This window comes from Sinocyclocheilus rhinocerous, unplaced genomic scaffold (genome assembly GCF_001515625.1).
Source record: "Sinocyclocheilus rhinocerous isolate Xijiao unplaced genomic scaffold, SAMN03320098_v1.1 scaffold919, whole genome shotgun sequence".
NCBI classification, from domain to species: domain Eukaryota; kingdom Metazoa; phylum Chordata; class Actinopteri; order Cypriniformes; family Cyprinidae; genus Sinocyclocheilus; species Sinocyclocheilus rhinocerous.
Genome location: NW_015637585.1, coordinates 873,548 through 892,826, shown reverse-complemented (window position 1 = coordinate 892,826; position 19,279 = coordinate 873,548). Strand labels below are relative to the sequence as shown.

General features: G+C 35.4%; 1 protein-coding gene across 7 annotated transcripts in view; it reads right to left on the bottom strand.

Annotated features, from left to right (window-relative positions):
• The window catches only part of LOC107749108 (protein EFR3 homolog A-like), a 44,030-nt gene that overhangs the window by 2,742 nt on the left and 22,009 nt on the right, over positions 1–19,279 (bottom strand). For 2 of the 7 annotated variants that reach the window (XM_016564176.1, XM_016564180.1), the window contains 17 exons: positions 12,335–12,413; positions 11,905–12,040; positions 10,801–10,875; positions 9,990–10,157; positions 9,768–9,882; positions 9,114–9,165; positions 7,237–7,409; positions 6,108–6,183; positions 5,854–6,015; positions 5,599–5,730; positions 5,456–5,523; positions 4,881–5,008; positions 2,588–2,638; positions 1,278–1,357; positions 1,144–1,192; positions 954–1,057; positions 39–88 (listed from right to left, as the gene is read on the bottom strand). In XM_016564176.1, the coding sequence (XP_016419662.1) occupies positions 39–88; positions 954–1,057; positions 1,144–1,192; positions 1,278–1,357; positions 2,588–2,638; positions 4,881–5,008; positions 5,456–5,523; positions 5,599–5,730; positions 5,854–6,015; positions 6,108–6,183; positions 7,237–7,409; positions 9,114–9,165; positions 9,768–9,882; positions 9,990–10,157; positions 10,801–10,875; positions 11,905–12,040; positions 12,335–12,413 (1,698 nt within the window). Of the gene's footprint in view, positions 1–38; positions 89–953; positions 1,058–1,143; positions 1,193–1,277; positions 1,364–2,288; positions 2,639–4,880; positions 5,009–5,455; positions 5,524–5,598; positions 5,731–5,853; positions 6,016–6,107; positions 6,184–7,236; positions 7,410–9,113; positions 9,166–9,767; positions 9,883–9,989; positions 10,158–10,800; positions 10,876–11,904; positions 12,041–12,334; positions 12,414–19,279 lie in introns of those variants that run through there. The other 5 variants (XM_016564177.1, XM_016564178.1, XM_016564179.1 and 2 more) reach the window with 5 other exon arrangements.

Below are 19,279 nucleotides of genomic sequence, written 5' to 3'. Positions count from 1 at the left end.
TATAAGTAAATATTCTACTTTCTGGAATGTCAGCTTACCGAATGGTGAGTTCAAATATCTGAGCCAAGCGATCGTGCAGCATGTTGGCCTGAAAACACACACAGGAAGTTCAAATGCTGCGTCAAGGGCTTCTAATTACCACAACACAGTCTTACACCAATTATACTTAATAAGCCAATGATATGTAAGGTCATACATCTTGAAAAGAGTTTTTTCATCAGGAAAAGTCAGAAATGGTTTAAGCAAACTCCCATATTTTCTGCACCTTGACAGGGAATGGTTTATTAAATGCAGAGTTTGGTAGAGTAACAAGTCTTACAAAAACTAACTATATAACTATATATAAATTTACTTATATCTAATATTATTATATATTGGCCAATTCAAAACTTTGTCATCATTGGTTTTGAAAGGTCGCATTTATGTAGTCATAAATACAGTAAAATGGTAATATTGTGAAATATTAAATAATTAAAAAATAAATGTTTTCCATTTTAATTTATTTTACAATTGACTTTATTCCTGTGATGGCAAAGCTGATTTCTCAGCATAATTACATTTAGTCTTCAGTGTCACACGATTCTTCAGAAATCATTCTAATATGCTGATTTGCTGCTCAAGAAACCTTTCTTTTTATCAGTGTTAAAAATAGTTGTGCTGCCTAATATCTTTTTGGAAATCTTGATACATTTCTTCTAGGAGACTGAATATAAAGGTTAAAAGATCAGCATTTATTTGTACTATTATCAATGTCTTAGTCACGTTTTCATCCATTTAATGGGTCCTTGTTGAATAAAAGCATTAATTTTCTTAAACAACAAAAAATGTCCACAAACTTTTGAACATTAGTGCATATATGCCAATTCATGATTAAAATCATATTGGAACATTCCTCATTTTTTCCAATTGTTTTAAATGCAAACAAGCTGATTGGCAGAACACACAAGCTGTACCTTGGACTCGCAGTGGGCGGCAATCTCCTCAAAAGGAGCTTTCTGGAACTTCTCCATCACCTGCCGTCTCCTTTCCCTTTCCTGTTCCTCCAGACCAGTGGTATCTGAGAGGGATGGAGGGACATCAGACGCTAACACACACAGAGTACAAACACACACTAACACTGAGTAGACACCAATCCACACTTACCGATGGCCTTCTTCAGGGTCTCAAACGTGATCTCCTCTGCAAGCTGAGACTACAGGATAAACACATCAATATGTTCTTTAGTCTAACTCTTAATGATGAACAACTCAAGCATGATTTAATTACGTCCAGTGTACCTGATCGGGCAAGCTGTTGGAAAGGATGTCAACTTGGAGAGAAATAGTGTCGACAAAACTTTTCCTACGGGGCAGCCGGTCTTCATCTGTGGGTCAAAAGTCAAAGATATAAATGATCGAAGCTTTAAGGACAGAAATATTTCCGATCATGCACGGATTTGAGCTAAACTAAACCCAGTATTCGCATTTGTGATATATGGGTTTAATTCGCCTCTTATTCATGAAGGGAGGTGAATTTCCCAAAGCCAGCCAGTGTAATCTCGCTGACTGCTCATGTTTAATGAATGTAATGTTCAGGCAAAACAGCATGAGAGCATTATTAAACAGAAGGAAATGCAAATCACACAAACAAAGGCAGCAATCACAGCAAAATAAGTTTCAAAACAAAAAATTCATAAGTAAAAGTGAGAGTTTCAGGGCAAGAGTGCTGATGACACATCAGAAATAAACCAAATCTATAAACAACTCATTTCAGAAAACTATATACACTCACATTCCATCAAAACATCCCTTTCATGTTATCCTATTAAAAGTTTAGACCACAAGAAATGAATAAAACGTTAACAATTTAATTTTATATACTGTATATATGTATATATGCATATATATATATATATATACATACACACATATATATATATATATATATATACATACATACATATATATATATATACATATATATATACATACACACAAATTAATATGAATTAAAATATCACCAATTCATTGTAATATTAATAATACATTTCTATTGTGAAATCGTTTTAGTCCTTTTTCACACAAATCAGCACTGAAAATGTGAAAAAGGAATCTGTGACCCTATTTGTGTGTAAAATAAACCTTCTACTGAAAGGTTTTCTCGAGTGCAGCAGGTCTACTGCGATTGGTAGAAAGTCAGGTCCAAAAAAGGCCAATAAAATGCCAAATGATACTTCATCAGCACTCTCCCTGAGACCCAAGCTACTGAACTATAAGCTCGAACCGATGTGAGCTCTCTCTTTAACCTACCAGTAACACCGTCCAGATGACAGCAGCGTACAAAACACCAAACCAGTTAAACAGGACTAATTTATCTCATTACACAATATACCTGCTGTATGTTTCATCTTAATGCTGAAATTCATTCAGCAACACATTCAGGAGCTACAGGAAATCTGACACGGCTTCTACGGAGGAGAGGAAGTCTACATACATAACTATGGAAAACACTGTTGGGCTAGGAAGAAACTAACTACATATTCTTGCTATTCACTGAACTTTCTATCCACACACACAGACAGGTGACCTCACTAACTCAATGATGGTACCTCTGGATGTCTGTTTGCATCTGTGCAGAATCTTTCCTACTATGTACAGGACTACAGCGCAAACACACACAGACAAAGAGAAGGCAACAGTGAATGAAGCAGGTGAATTGTGGCATGTGGCAAGGAAAGATCTTCAGGAGGTTAGTATTAGTATTATTTTAGAGATGTAGAGGGACTTGGTGATTATTTGTAGCACCAGGTTCTTGGCTGGAATACACTACACGACTTTCAAAATCTGAATAGATTTGAAAACCCTAGGCATCATACACTTGCCGACTTTGTAAATGGATACAGAGAAAAATTGGGCAACATGTGCTTCGTTTGTAGGATATGCCCGACAAATGAAAACTATGTGTATTCTAAAATCAGCTCAAAATATCAAACGTGTCATATCCTCTGACTGGACGGAATCAAAGTCTGAAGTCTGTACCCATCATACACGATCATACGAGATTTTCTGTGAAATCTGTTAACTACTACTGCCCAAAATCTGCAGGCTGGATACGACTTTCAGCTAATAGACATAGAGGCAGCAGCAGGCCCGGATTGCCCCCCCACGGACATCCCTGTGCCCCCTCTCCGGACCGAGGGTGATGGTCGGACTTGAGTTTAGTGTGTATAATAGTCTAACTCATACAACTGCCTGCTGTTGCTTCTGATTGCTTTTAGATGGAAACGCTGCTCATAACTCCTGATCTAGGATCTGATTTCTTCGTAATAATAGCCTAACAAAATAGATTTGGCAAACAGTCCAGTGTATCTGCCTTTCTGCTTTGGAAAGCGTCAAATGATTTTACAATGCACTTTTGCAGAGGTGAGCAATGTAGCCAATCACAGACATGTTTGTTGATTTCTACAACGCAGTGGCCAATCAGAGGTGTTTAGGTTAGAATCCACGCACTCACCGCTCCAGTCACCGCTTTTTGTCCAGTGCTATCATGCATGAGTTCTATCATGCTTGTAAATTCTTTCTAACAAAGACATTTAAAAAAAGATTCATTGTGTAGTCACATTCATTGGTTAAAACGGAACTTTGTGAGATCGTGATGAGTGACAGTTTTTAATAAATGTAAAGGGATCGCTCTTTGCATGCTGTATACGATAATATATTCAGAATTTACATTTACATTACGTTTACATTTAGTCTTCCATCACAATGGAAGCAATCAAAATCAACAAAAGAGCAATGATATGCAAGTGCTATGACAAGTCTCAGTTAGCTTAATGCAGTACACGTAGCAAGTTTTTTTTAAATTGTATAATGAATAAAAAGAAAACCGATAGAATAGAAAAAGAATAGAGCAAGCTAGTGTTTTTTTTGTTGCTTTTTGTTAATTGTATAATAAAAAGAAAACAAAAGATAGAATACAAAAATAATAGAGAATTTAGTGTTAGTTTTGTTTTAAAGAAATAAGCAATTTGAATAAAAAATGTAATAAAATGTAATAAAACTTGTGTTTTTCATGCTTGACAAGCGGCCACGTACGACACAGAGATAGCTAACTACTACACTATAGATAAAGATAATTTCAGAAGAACAGAGTGATGTGATTTTGCAACCGAGCCTGGTCCAAAAGCAGGATTAAGGTAAGGATCAAAATCATGCACACCTGTTTGCTTTTCTGTTTAATTTAACAGTGTTTTGTGAACATATATGCATTAATAACAAATAACTGTAACACTTTACAATAAGGTTCCATTAGTTAAATGTTAGTTAATGTAATAAATTGTATTAAAGCGTTAGTTAATTATTGTAAAGTGTTACCCAAATAATGTATTTGGAGTGAGACAATATAAAAAATATATATATATACAATATATATTTCATCAATATAAAAGCCCCCCCAAGTTGTGTGTCCTGGCGTCAGGCCAGGGCAGCAGATCATGCCAAAAATCTGGGCAAAAGATGTGTAGTGTATTCCAGCTGTACGTATGGTTAACCGTTTAAAGACAGCATGAAATGGCATTCACAACTATTTTATTTTCATAATGTGACATTTTCATCTGAAATGAAATATTCAATCAGAAAAAAAACAGGACAAGAATTTATTTTACCTACTGTGATTTTTAAGTGGACAGGAAAATGTTATAATATTCATCAATATTATTGCTTAATCAAAAAGTAATTTCATAGGCAGAAAATATATTTTTATAAAAAAAAACATATTTGTTAAAAAAATAAATGCCAATGCAGAGTTAATTAGCATGTAATGTTGCTGCTTTAGATTTAATCGTGGATACTGAATTAAATCAGATAACATCTTCATTTTGTACAGTACAGAATAGTGTTTACCTGTAACCTGGGGTATGTACGGTATGGCCAGTCTCTCTACGTTATATCCAGGTACAGACAGAGCTTCTGCCAGATCAGCCGTTTGAAAATACAAACCAACAGCGTCCCGGTCTAAAGACTCTGGGAGCCTGATCCACACACAAACATACAGATACACACAAGGAAAAAGACCTGGAATGAGTTATGCCATTGTTATTATGCATTAATAAAATCAACAGATTCAAGCCATGGCTGATATTAAAACTCAATACTATTTTGACTAAATACATTAAAAATTAAATCTAAAACAATAATTTTAAAGGCTGCAAATAAATTCAGAACTCACAACATTATAATGTACAGCATGAAAAAATTGATATTTATCTTGAGTTCAGCTAAAGATTACATTTAATAGCTTTATTACTGTTTTTAAAGATTAACGTTAAGTGAGTTGTAGATTAAGGCCAAGGTAATGAAAAATTTGAGGAAATGCGCCTGCATAATTAATGATATCAATACATTTTTTAAAAAATCTTTAATATCAGCTGATTACTGATATAGTCCTTTAGTAAAAACACATTCACAGAAATACTCACACACACTTCTCTCTGAAGACGTGTTCAGGCAGAAGATACGGAGCATCCAGATTTCTCATCTCAATCACCTGACAGGAAGAAAAGGAGTTACAGGATGTTGTATGTAGGATGTGTGTGTGCCGTAAGCATGTGCACACATTTACCTTGCTGACGTGTTGGCAGAAAGGGGGATTTGCAATCATCTGACTGAGGAAGTTGAGGTATGCGGCGACCAATGCCATGATTCCACAGCGAATAAGCACTGGCATGTTCTCCTCATTTGCCAGGGCCATATCCTTCAGCCAATCAAAACAGAGATTAGCATAATAAATAGGAAATCTTGGAGAAATTGCTTCTGCTAAGTCTCTTCGGATTCAAGCGTCTGCTAAATGAATGAATGTAAATGGCGGTGAGCATACCTGCAGGGCGATGGACAGGCGCATGAGATCAATCATCACCTCCTCATTGGCCAGTTCAATAGTGATCAATGCCAGAGCTGTGAAGAGCAGCTCAAAGTTCTTCTGCACATTATCTTCCTCCTTACAGCCCAGATAGATGTGTCTGTATAGCTGCTGCCCATGCTGGAGGGAGAGAGAAAGAGCAACAGTTTAAAGGCTGCGGTTCCACACGTGTGCAGCTGTGACGTCTGTGTGTGTTTTGTGAAGTCTTGTACCTTTTTCATGAAGACCACATCCTGTTTGGAGATTTTTTCTCTCTTGATCTTCAGAGCAGCTACATTAGGAATAATCCTGTGCACAAACACAAAGGAAATGGTTCAGTAAGCATTTATTCTGATGCATCAGAACACACTCTCACCTAAAACTGCTGGCACCAGTGTTATGTTATTATTGCTAAATAAACTATTAAACTTTAAAAGTTGTTTTCGTTAATTGGAATAAAGCTTAAAAATATAATATATGAATATTAAATATAAAAATATGGCAAGTAAATGAAATAAAATATGTTAAAGTAAAAGCACTGCAATTACTAAAACTGAAATAAAAATATAAAGAATTATTGAAAAAATAGCACAACAAAATTACTTAAACTAAATTGAAAATAAATACATAAAAATGTAATATACAAAAAGCACAACACAATTACTTAAAATTTTAAATATATAAAATCCAAATATATAATGTATAAAATCCAAATATATAATATATAAAAAATATCTCATGCAAAATATTAATAAATAATATAAAAGTATATCAATAATAAAATGTCAATCAAGTAAAACTTTTCATTTTGATTGATCTCATAATTTTCAAAGAGTAGTTCAGAGTTATGAGAATATATTGCACTATATTAATACAGATTAGAGTCACGATACTTATATGGTACTTTTGTGTACTTTTTAAAGTTTGACCTCGTCCACATTTACTTTCTTAAATAAAAAAAAAATATTGTGGTCTATAAAAAAAGATCACATACTGACGGATAAAACAACATGAGGTTGACTAAATAAAATTTTCATGTTACAAAAAGAATTTCAACATACAAAGAATGCAAAAAAGAAGGTAAACATCCCAAATGTGTTTGATTTCTAAAGTAATAACCCATAAAAACCGATAAATACTCATAAAGGCTTGCAGGAATCATGATACTTGCGCTGCAGCTCCACTCAGCTTTTACAAATCACGCTGAACATAATGAAACAGTTATATGTCAAACTGAATAAATGCATTTACAGCATAAAAACAATGTTAAATAATTAAATTAATTGCAGGTGTTAACGCATTAACTTTTGACACCCCTAGTTTTCGCACATTTACTTTAGGGTGTTAAGTGTGCATCCATACCGGATCCCTCTGAGTTTGGCTCTGTTGTCATGGCGATCGATGATGTTGTGCAGAATCTCCAAGACGAGCTGCCGGAGTTCACTGTCTTCCATCAAAGAGATGGAGCATAACGGCTCCAGAAACGCCATGGGCAGGCCAGCACACATCGTTTTACACTTAAACTCTGACGTAACCTACACACACACAGAAAGAATCCATCAGATATGAACAGCACCATTATTACAGTACATATTCACACTAGTAACTCTAGCAACACAGTTGCACTTGTGGAAATGGCCAGCAGTGGGAGATGGAGAGCATAAACTGTTGACATCCAAAATAACAATTGTATGTCTCAAACTGCGGCCCATTTCCTGCCTGTTGCTGGGCAACGGCGCCTGAAATGTTGCCCTGTCTAAAACCAGCCATAAACCAGACTAAAGACAAAATTGGACATTAGAAAAAAAGAAGAAAAAGGACACTAAGCACCACAGGCAGCTGTAATCTGATGTTATGATCCGTGCAGTCTGCTGTCTAGGAACCTTCAGAAACTCCCTCAGGAGGGTGTGGAAGGTTTTTACTAACAAGCTCAGGGACAGAATGTAAGTCTAATATATATTCACTAGTCATGACTCTGAAGCGATGCTTGATACCAGCCTTAAAGGGATAGTTCACCCAAAAATGAAAATTCTGTCATTAATTACTCACCCTCATGTTGTTCTAAACCGATAAGACCTTCATTCATCTTCGCAACACAACTTAAGATATTTTTGATGAAATTCAAGAGCTTTCTGACCCTGCATAGACAGCAACACAACTGAAACATTCAAGGCCCAGAAAGGTAGTAAGGACATCATTAAAACAGTCCATGTGACCTCAGTGGTTTAACCGTAATGTTATGAAGCTACGAGAATACTTTTTGTGCGCAAACAAAACAAAAATAATGATTTCTAATGACAGTTTCTTCTCTTCCGTGTCAGTCTCTGCAGCTATTCATGAGAATACCACGATGCATATGTGTGTGTCTTCCTCTGCTTGTAAACAAGCTGCAGCACATCCTCGCAGCAAAGTATTCTTGTAGCTTCATAAAATTACAGTTGAACCACTGTCACATGGACTATTTTAACAATTCCCTACCTTTCTGGGCCTTGAATGTGGTAGCTGCGTTGCTGTTTATGGAGGGTCAGAAAGCTCTCGGATTTCATCAAAAATATCTTAATTTGTGTTCCGAAGATGAACAAAGGTCTTATGGGTTTGGAAAGACATGAGGGTGAGTAATTAATGACAGAATTTTCATTTTTGGGTGAACTATCCCTTTAAGGTGCGGTCATGTTAGCAAAATTCATGTGATTTTTTTCTGGCAAAGTGAGTCAGTTGTCAATAGTGTAGATCAGGGCTGTCCAAACTCGGTCCTGGAGGGCCGGTGTCCTGAAGAGTTTAGCTCCAACCCCAATTAAATACACCTGAACCAGCTAATCAAGCTCTTACTAGGCATACTAGAAACTTGAAGGCAGGTGTGTTGAGGCAAGTTGGAGCTAAACTCTGCAGGACACCGGCCCTCCAGGACCGAGTTTGGGCACCCCTGGTGTAGATGCATGAAGCTCAAACAGATTTTTCTTTTTCAAAGAAACTTTTTCTAACCGAGCAGTTTTCTGTTAGTCAGTGTGACAAATTTGTTTGACAGACTGAACCTGATGCAAAATTTGCATGAGGAAATCTTTCGCCATCGTGTGAAATTACAGACTGCATAGATTCCTATTGAAACTAATGAATTGAAATGATTTTTACTGGCAAAAATTCAGTGAGCAATGACAAATGTGATCGCACCACCTTTAGATTCTCTTCATCATCACTACCTTACACACACGCACAAAAGAAAAGAAAGAAAAGAGGTTTACCATAATGAGAGAACTTAACAGCATTGTCTGGATTCTCTTAGTGCCCTGATGCCTGAGAAAGAAAAAGGAGATAATTTATAATCTTCAGTATAAATAGACTTTTCTTGATTTCATTTTTACATAAACAATGGCTGGATCCCTATCTGCATACTATACACCCTAAACAGTAAGTGTATAGTAGTTGGTATTTCAGCAGTTGGTAGCAACAGCAATGACAATGAAATCTGACAAATCTTTATTATTATTATTTGACAAATCACAACTATTATTTGAAATTATTAAATTAGATTAAAACTATGGCATACAGCCTTAACAAACATTTCTTAATTATATGAACATTGCTTTGTTTTTTTTTTCAGTTAAAGTAAATAGTAATGCTGTACAATACAGAGCAAATAAAAACAACTAAACAAAGACACAAATGAAATAAACAGTGCTTGAAGTTTTTTTTTTTTTTAAATATTGAATTGTCTGATTTGTCTGTGTACACTCACTGAAGATGCACTTTTGACATCCCTGATTGTCATTTGCATGTTGCAAATATGCTTGTGTCAGTGTAACATGTGCAATCAGTGCCATAATCAAGGATTCAAGAAACTTTCTCTAAACACTACAACCGCCATGACAAATGCAGAATCATACACACTGTCCTACCCGATCTTGACGGTGTCCAGCGTGTGACACGGCGTGCCGTAAACAGGCACTTTTCCCATAATGAACATCATCACTTCAGCTCTCTGATAATCAGGAAGATTTCCTCCAAAGAAACCTAGACACACACACACACACACACACACACAAATCCATTTTATTGAATTGGTTCAGTATTTGGACTTCACAAAAGGTCAGATTTTAGTGAGCACGTCAAGCTGTCACCGATGGTTTGGATGATGGCGTTCTGGACAATCCGCTCCTCGCTCTCTTTAGTGCGGGTGGAGGAAAGGCTGCTCGCGGAATTCCTGCGGGAACCGTCGCCCAGCTCAAAATCCACACTCATACGCAGATGCTTCAGCAGGGTGTTAAACACCTCCAGGACTGTGGGACCTGAGAATACACGTACACACAGCACAAAAGTAATTATGCAGAATTGTGCAGATTTTCCTTCAAAATCAGCACAGAAGATGCTTAAAACATTACAGATTCTGTCTGGACCTACTGAATAAGCACTATACGATATTAAAGGCATAGTTCAATTCTGTCGTCCTTTTCTCACCCTCATGTTGTTCCAAACCTGTATTTTTTTTCTTCTGCTCAACACAGAAAAGTATATTTTGGTAACCAAACAGTTATTGGTAGCCATTGACTTCCATAGTATGGGAAAAAAAATATTATGGAAGTCAATAGCTACCAGTAACTGTTTGGTTACCAAAATATCTTCTTCTAGCAGGTATGGAACAACATCAGGATGAGTAAATGATGATCATCATTTTTGGTGAACTACTCCTTTAAAAACCACATTAAAAGAAACATCAAACTTGACGCAAGAACTAAAGAGCACTGCTAGGGGGCGCTGTAGTTTCTCTACACCGCAAACCCACAAAACCTTCAGTCACTTGTCAAATAGACATTGTCAATTAATCAATACACATGACGGGACCCTAAAGAGTTCACTAGTCCATCATACACATGCCAATTTATTGACCGCTTGAAGGTTTTGACTGGGTGACGGTCGTGTTAGTTCACATACCCAACCACAGATTGGGTGGTGAAGAGATGGGACTGAGAAACGTGCAAGCATTGTTTTGATTATGAGCAATATGACCTGTGAGAGAAAACAGATTTCAGGAAGGAGACAAGGAATAAAAGACAATGAGGAATGAACATCAGAAGAGACGATGAAATGAAAAGAGGAAATGTAGTTTGTTATTTTCGGCATCTGTTTGTAGTTGTAGTGACTGACACACAAGCAAAAGAACAAACAGAATGACATTAAAAAAAATAAAGAAATTAACAATGATTTCAGGATGAGAAAAAAACAGCAACAAGTAGATTTTACATTTAAACCGTACACTACCGTTCGAAAGTTTGGGGTAAAGTTCATAAAAAAAATTACTTTTATTCAAGGGAGCATTAAACTGATTAAAAGTGACAGTAAATACATTTATAAATGTTACAAAAAAATAGCTGTTCTTCTGAAATTTCTATTAATTGAAGAGTCCTGAAAAAAAGGTTTCACAGTTTCCACAGAAATATGAACAAGAACAACTGTTTCAAACATTGATAATTATAAGAAATGTTTCTTTAGCACAAAATCGTCATATTAGAATGATTTCTGAAAGATCTTGTGACATTGAAGACAAAAAATGTATCCTTGCCATCACAGGAATAAATTACATTTGAAAATACGTATATAAAATAGTTATTTTAAATTGTAATATATTTAAAAATATTTAAATTTTTCCTGTATTTTTGATCAAATAAATGCAGCCTTGTTGAGAACAAGAGACTTCTTTCAAAAACATCTTACCAACCCTAAACATTTTTGGTAGAGTAAATGTAACAATGTATAAAAGTAGATGTTAACTAAAAAAAAATAAACAAACAAATAAATAAACTCAACATTGCTAGGATGATTACTTGCTAGTCACATCCAAAACGTGAAAATCTCCATGATACGCAAGCCCTCGGCTTGTTTAAATCTACTGGATTTGTTTAGCTGTTTTAAGTCTTATAGATCAGACAAATACATCTCTCCTTGAAAAGCCATACAATTTGAGTTATCATCTATGTCCTTAACACAAACCATGCAGGAACCATGATGCTGCTCATGATGGTCAGTACTCAGTCTTACCGATGGAGCCCTTGGCTGCTATGGCAACCGTCTCCAGCAGCACCTGAACGATACCTGCCCTCACACGTGGGGTGTTCTTACTGTGGGTGTCCAGGTGAGACAACACTTGCTGGATCACATGGTGAGAATGCTGGGCCTGAAACACACACACACACACACACACACACACTTCATTACACATGCTGTAGAAGTGAATTTACTCCCCATTATCATTAAATGCTGCAACGGTCACACAGGATTAACGCAAAGAGATGAAGTGAGAATCTGGTCTCTACACACACACACGCACACACACACACACACACACACACACACACACAGTTCATTACACATGCTGTAGAAGTAAATTTATTCTTCATTATCATTAAATGCTGCAACGGTCACACAGGATTAACACAAAAGAGATGAAGAGAGAATCTGGTCGCTTTACCTGTATTGAGTACATGATTATCCTGAAACAGGGAACAGCAAAATCATTTGGGTCCCACAGACGATGGTTGTCTAAATGCCTGCAGGAAAATAAGGCTGTGTATTATGACCTCTTATAAGACAACATGTTTCTGATTACATGATTATCCATATAAACCAAGATGGTTCACTTATATTATTATGAATGGGAGAGAGTGCAATGTGTAATATGATGGAATAGGTCCCGCCTTCTAAGGAAAAGAGCCAATCAACAAATGGCAATCAGCGTCTAGGGATGTGCGCTTGAGACTACAACCTGGAATGTATGCTTTTAATGCTATTTGAGCATGAAAACAACATTTATGGGTCAATGTCAGATTTCATTGCAGATATGAAACATGTTATTAAATGTGAAAATTGCCATATTTAAATCTGCAGAATTTACCCTTTGCTAAACAAAAAGTTACTGACCAATTAAATGTTAGTAAGTAACCTTTGCCCCCTACAATTTTCTCATACAAGCTTTTAGCCTTTTTAAATGTAAATCTATGGAGGATCTGTGTTTGGATGTTTTTATGCCATTTATGGAAATCATCTAAAAAAAAAAAAAAAACTGTTGTCATTTATAACAGCGAAGTAGAGATGTGGTATTTCTGCATTCTTTTCCAATTTTTTTTATTAATTTACAAAGATCCATTAAAATATTTAAAAATATATTTAAAGCAAAGGAACAAAAATGTTTTTTTCCTCTACTACATTTCGATTAAACTGTCACACCTCAATTTAGTTTCACAGACTAGTGAAGTCACAGTTTTTCCATCATGCTAATGTGTCATTTAACAGTTTCTTTGAAGTAAAGAAAAAGCTCTGTAATGTAAGAATTCATTACAGCCCATTAAAAGAAAAAAACAACCATTTCATGAGCACATAAAATCACGTTTACAAAAATTTCCAGTTCATTCCCATGTGATGATCTGAACATTTTTACCTCGATTATGATTAATGAACGATAATTTTATTTATTTATTTATTTGCCCTCATAGTTCACCGACAAGATTTGTACTGTAAATATGCTCAACTAGGATATTTTTTTCTAATTGAAGGAAACAAACTATTTATGGTTATTTATAGAATATTTCGAACAATTTAAACCAAAGCACACATTTCTTAAAATGAAAATGTCTTATGAAAAAAAGTCACATTTCAGTTTGAATGTAAAAAGGATATTTTCACATTAAAAATATATAAAAAGCATATTTTTTACTCCGCTCCGGAGGAAGGGAAAACATGATTGGGCTAGTTTTAGTCTAGTTTTGAATAGCAATCGGGCTTTTGTTTTGTTTCGCGGACCTGGCAACCCTAGTGAAAGTATTAACAGGATTAAAAAAAGTGTAATAACCGATGTGGGAAAATTACATCGGTTAGAGGTTCTGAATTTCGGTTTTGATTACTTACCGTTTAATCGTGAAGCCCTACGTTCTGTAAAGCTTCTATGAGTTTAATACTTACAAATTAGAGTTATGAAAACACACACACACACACACACACCACAGCTCATCATTAAAGAGATCGTTCACCCAAAAATAAAAATGTGGTCATTATCTACCAGCATTTTGTTTCAAACCTGTATGACTATATTTATCCTGTGCAACACAGTGTTTTTATAGATGTCTTTCATTTATACATTGGAAACCAATGATCACTAATACAGTTTGATACCAGCCTTCTTTAAAATATCTTTTTATGTTTTGCAGAAGAAAAAAAGTCATACAGGTTCGGAACTCAAATTCCATCGGTAAGCTAGTTTGAGTCTTTAAAGCCTCATGTGCAACCAGGCGACCACATTCACACTCTGTGATTTTTATACAGGTATTTGGAGTCAATTCTGGCAGCGCTGTCTGTTATGTCAGACACGGTGCTTCCACTCAACAGCAGCTGTGATGCGGAAAACTTGAGCATTCCTTCGCCACATCACAAAATCCTGTTTCCACACCTTTATCTCTCCTCTTTTGCGCAGTCTGATCTAACTCTAAAACCTCTATGCCACCATCGTCTCCCTTCCTGCTGTCGCCATGGTAACGTCAGTCTGATCTCACCCCCCATTCGATGCGAGCTATTTTTAGAACGCCTGAAATCCCCTCCACCCAAAAAACGCTCTCGCTGTCTGTCTCCCCAAACACCAGCTTTATGTGTTATCAGAGGTACAGATATCTGCCCTGGAGCTCAACGTTCCCTCAAAACCTCACACAAGTTTAATAAATACAGATCACACAGCGCACGGTAATCAGGAGAAAGCGAGACATGAGAGACGGAGAGATGTGATGGAGAAGGTGAGGCGGTGTGATAGAGAAAGAGACGTGCTTGAGAGCCCCTTGGCGCTTTGATATTCTCTTTTTTCAGACATCTCACTCAGCGCTAATTGGCCAATGACTGAGATGAGCCAAAACAGTCTCATTAATGAGCCCTGTGAGTGTCCGCACACACACACACACACACGCATGCTGTATACGGCTGCATGTGTCTGAATTGTGATGCTAATAAGCTGCAGATGAAGACCAGGTCAGAGCAGTCAAACCAAGAACTGCTCATTTACAAACGACGCCAAAGTCAAAGCCGCTCGTCTTCAACTCTGAATCTAAAGTTTCACCTTCAGCCGCCATTAAACTCACTGACAGACTGACCTACAGTACAGAGCTTGTATTCAGCATGTATTCAACAAATTCAGTTTTTTTCTATTTTAATTTTTCTGGATTCTGTTTTTAAATTTTTGTAGACTCTTTTTTAATGGTTAAACTAAATGTTATTCATCAAAAAGCATGTCTATTTAATTGAAATCATGAAACTTACAATATTAAACAGCAATTTATTAAAAGTTGAACAAAAATGAAATTTTTAAGGCCCTATGAAATGCTTTATTTTTTACTCAAATTCAGTTTTATTTTTACCAAATTCTGTTTTCCAATAATTTTCTGGATTCTATTTTAATGGTTTCTTTAAATATTAATAATCAAAAGCATTACTAATTAATTGATTTTATTTAAAAAATATATTAATATTTTTTTTCAGTGTTGTGTATTTACATTTTTCTGCTAAATACATTCTGGTAGACAATTTTTCTGCTAAATAATGTTTTAATAATAATTTTATTAGTATTTGTACTATCATTACATTAAGTAACATTTCTGTCACCGTTTCTATAAATTAAACCGAACTTTTATTTTGACGGGTTGCTGTGAAGACCTTTAGGTTTCTGTTTGTATATGGTATGATGATAGTTTTTCTCAAAAGAAATGGTAAAATGCTTATGAAGTGACACTTAGATCAGTTCTAGAGATTATGTTCATGTGTTCATGTACTCATATTAAGGCGGCAGTAGCTGAAAACACTGCGAGCGTCATGCGCGCTTCAGTATGTGTGCAGTAAACGAAACCGCGCATCTGCGCCATTTATTCACACACTGAACATGCAGGATTCATATTTAAATAGTATTTTTGCAATTTAATATTCAAAGACACTTGTCCATATGGCATTTTGATTTAGGTGTACTGACCTACTTTTGATGTATCTATTCAAAATTTGACAAATTCTGTGACATTCCGCGTTATACAGTAAATTCCGTTTTTATGACTGGATTCCGCGATTCTGTCTGCGTTTTCCGCATCGCGTCCCTAAAGGTCAGAAATGCTAATATCTTTGTAATACTATGGGTTAACACATATGCTCTAATTTCTTCATTGTTAATTTAGAAGTGAAGATACACTACCGGTCAAAAGCTTTTAACAATCAAGATTTTTTCATGTCTTTGAAAGAAGATTCTTCTGCTCACAAAGGCTGCATTTATTTGACCAAAAGTACAGTAAAACAGTAATAATGAGAAATATTATTAAAATAACTGTTTTCTGTTTTGATATATTTTAAAATGTAATTTATTCCAGTGATGGCGAAGCTGAATTTTCAGCATCATTACTCCAAGCTTCAGTGTCACATGATCCTCCAGAAACCATTCAAAATTATTTGAAAGGTAGTGTATACAAAACTTCGAATAAATACGTTTTCTAATATAAACAGTGTATTTCAATATTTAAATCACAATTTAGTGCAATATAAAACCTTTATTTTTTTTTTGTGGTTTAACTGCATGAAACATTCTGTGTCGTAATGATATAGTCATCATTAGACCATTTACTTGCTTATAAAATGACCTGGAAATGACTTCAATGTTCCTCTAGACTTGCCTGGATGTGCGCCGCATGAATCAGGAGAACATTAGTGCTAATGGAGGGGAAAAAAGCTATGATATGATGACATATTCAAGCAATAAGCCACGAGAGGACAGGCTATGGAGACCTTACTATAGTTAAGAGGTGTTAAGCATGATAGAAAATGAGTACTGAATTATGAGTGCAGTCACAAGTATAGCAGAAAATTCACCTGCAGGTTCTTTAGATAAAGGGATCTATTCATTTATAATATATATTTGTACTTTAATATTTAATACTGCTAAACTAATTCCAGCCGCATGAGAATAATCAATACTGCATTCATTGTGCGCTGTCTACTTCTGTAATATAGACTCTAAAATGGTTTTTTGCAGCTTGTCCAATTTAATTAAAATAAGTTGATACAATTCTTGCACATTTTATCAAGCATGCAATTAATTTTAATTGGTAAAATGAAAGTTTGCTTAATTCATTCACATTGAGATGAATCATTTTCACCAACTCAACACCGGAAAATTATGTGAACGTTTTTAATCTAATATCATATGTCCATGTAGTCTATTTAATTTGGAACGCTGCTAAATTAAAATATGGATATTTCTATCTTTTTGTAGAGCAGGAAAAAAAAAATCAGTATCCAATGTTTGGTTATAAACAGCTTAAAATGTTAAAAGCAATAAGCCCCAAGAAGCTGTGGTTTACAGTGAATTTATAACTATATTATAAGTTATAAATTCACTGTAAACCACGGCTTCACGGGGCTTATTGCTTTTATAAAACGGTTATTCCATATACGTAGTAAGGTTTCACAAAATAAAACAGAGCAAATAAAGTGTAATGATATTAATGAAAGCATTATTCTTCCGCCAAACAATGTAGTTAATCAGATTCGGTTGTGGTTGCAACAAAGTGGTTGCCAAGCAACACACAAACGTAAACAAAGGTATATGTTTGTAGAGTAATTTACAACAGCTTCGAACGTGGCTCAGCCAATCAGAATCAAGGACCGGAACTATGCATTTTATAATGTGTAATTATTATGCACAGTAATATAATAAAGTAATACCCGAGTACAAATTCCACCTTAACCTTTTAATTTTATTCATAATTTAATTTTATTTAATAAATTGAATAAATAATAATAGTATTGTTGATGCTGAAATTATGGAATACTTTAATTTCTGAAGATGTGAAATCGGGGAAAAAACATGAATGGTAATATTCAGTGCCAATAGACTAGAAAGTCACTAGGCTGCAGAGTCAGTGTGCAAACAGAGACACATATTTGCATCTGTAACCCATTTAACATATAAATCAAGCGCAGAACAGCTGGATTCAGATCACAACAATTCCTTTAACACAAAACAGAGCCATCTGGGCGCTGCTTGCATTTTCTGCATGATGTTTGTGTTGAGACTGGAATGAATGAATTCCATCATGCCCACAGCGTGAGAGCGGGTGACAGCAGCAGCAGCAGCGTCTGGACACCTGAGCTCGCAGGCTAACACAGCGCTGTGTGTTTGTCTGAAAACATCTGCGTGTCTCAAAGAGCTCTGGCACCCTTCACATTTGAGTATGCGCTGCATATTTAAGACTAGAGCTCATCAAGATCATACAACACCTGATCTATGATGCTAAAAAAAAAACATTGTATTGTCTGCTTTCAATTTTCTCTTGCAATCTCTGCTCACAGTCAACCCTGAAAAAAAAAACATTGTATTGTCTGCTTTCAATTTTCTCTTGCAATCTCTGCTCACAGTCAACCCTGAAAAAAAAAACATTGTATTGTCTGCTTTCAATTTTCTCTTGCAATCTCTGCTCACAGTCAACCCTGAAAAAAAAAACATTGTATTGTCTGCTTTCAATTTTCTCTTGCAATCTCCGCTCACAGTCAACCCTGAAAAGCGATTAATGGAAACTGACATCCTTGAAAAGCTGAAACAGCCACACATATTGTAGCCTGCACGTTTGTGTGTGTGTTACAGGGTTATATGAAATATCACAGACTTGAAATGGTACAGTACCAATATTTCGCAGATATCTGTACCTGCCTTTAACGTGCAGGTATTCAGCACAGCTCAGGCAGTGTGATTTGAAGGATAAAAGTTCATGTTTAAGGGTGCATATTGCATCAATGCATGATTTTAGAATAAAATGCATTGATTGTGGAATTTATATTCATTTACCATAACTACAATAAAACAGTTAGGGCATGTAAAAGCTTTGGTGTGAAGTGTGTGACAACATTTTGGAGGAAATGACAAGCTCATAAATATTCTTCCAAAGCACAAAAATAATAATAAAACTAAACTCACATCACATCACTCATTAGTGATGCAACAACATTTATTTCTACTGAAACTCCAAAACAAAATTAAAGTGTCCATTTATCAAAAAAATTTTTTTTATAAAAACCATTTACACTGCACATATATGCAGTTTTTATATCAACTTTTAAATGATATAATTATGTTTCTACTCCAAATATTTGTTGAAATATAAACATTTTAATGGTGGCTATATTAAAATTTGTAATTGTATAAAAGTGCTAATTAATCATTAATGGTACGGTCAATGATTCCACACCTCAGCCTAAATTAATTTTCAGCCAAATAACTAAATCAAAGCCTATCAAAAGTGAATCCCATGATACTGGGGTTCCCATAGCAACAAAAAATGGAAGTTATAAAAATAAACGTTCAACTGCAATAGTAACGTCACAATAGCTCTAGAAGTGTGCGTTTTAA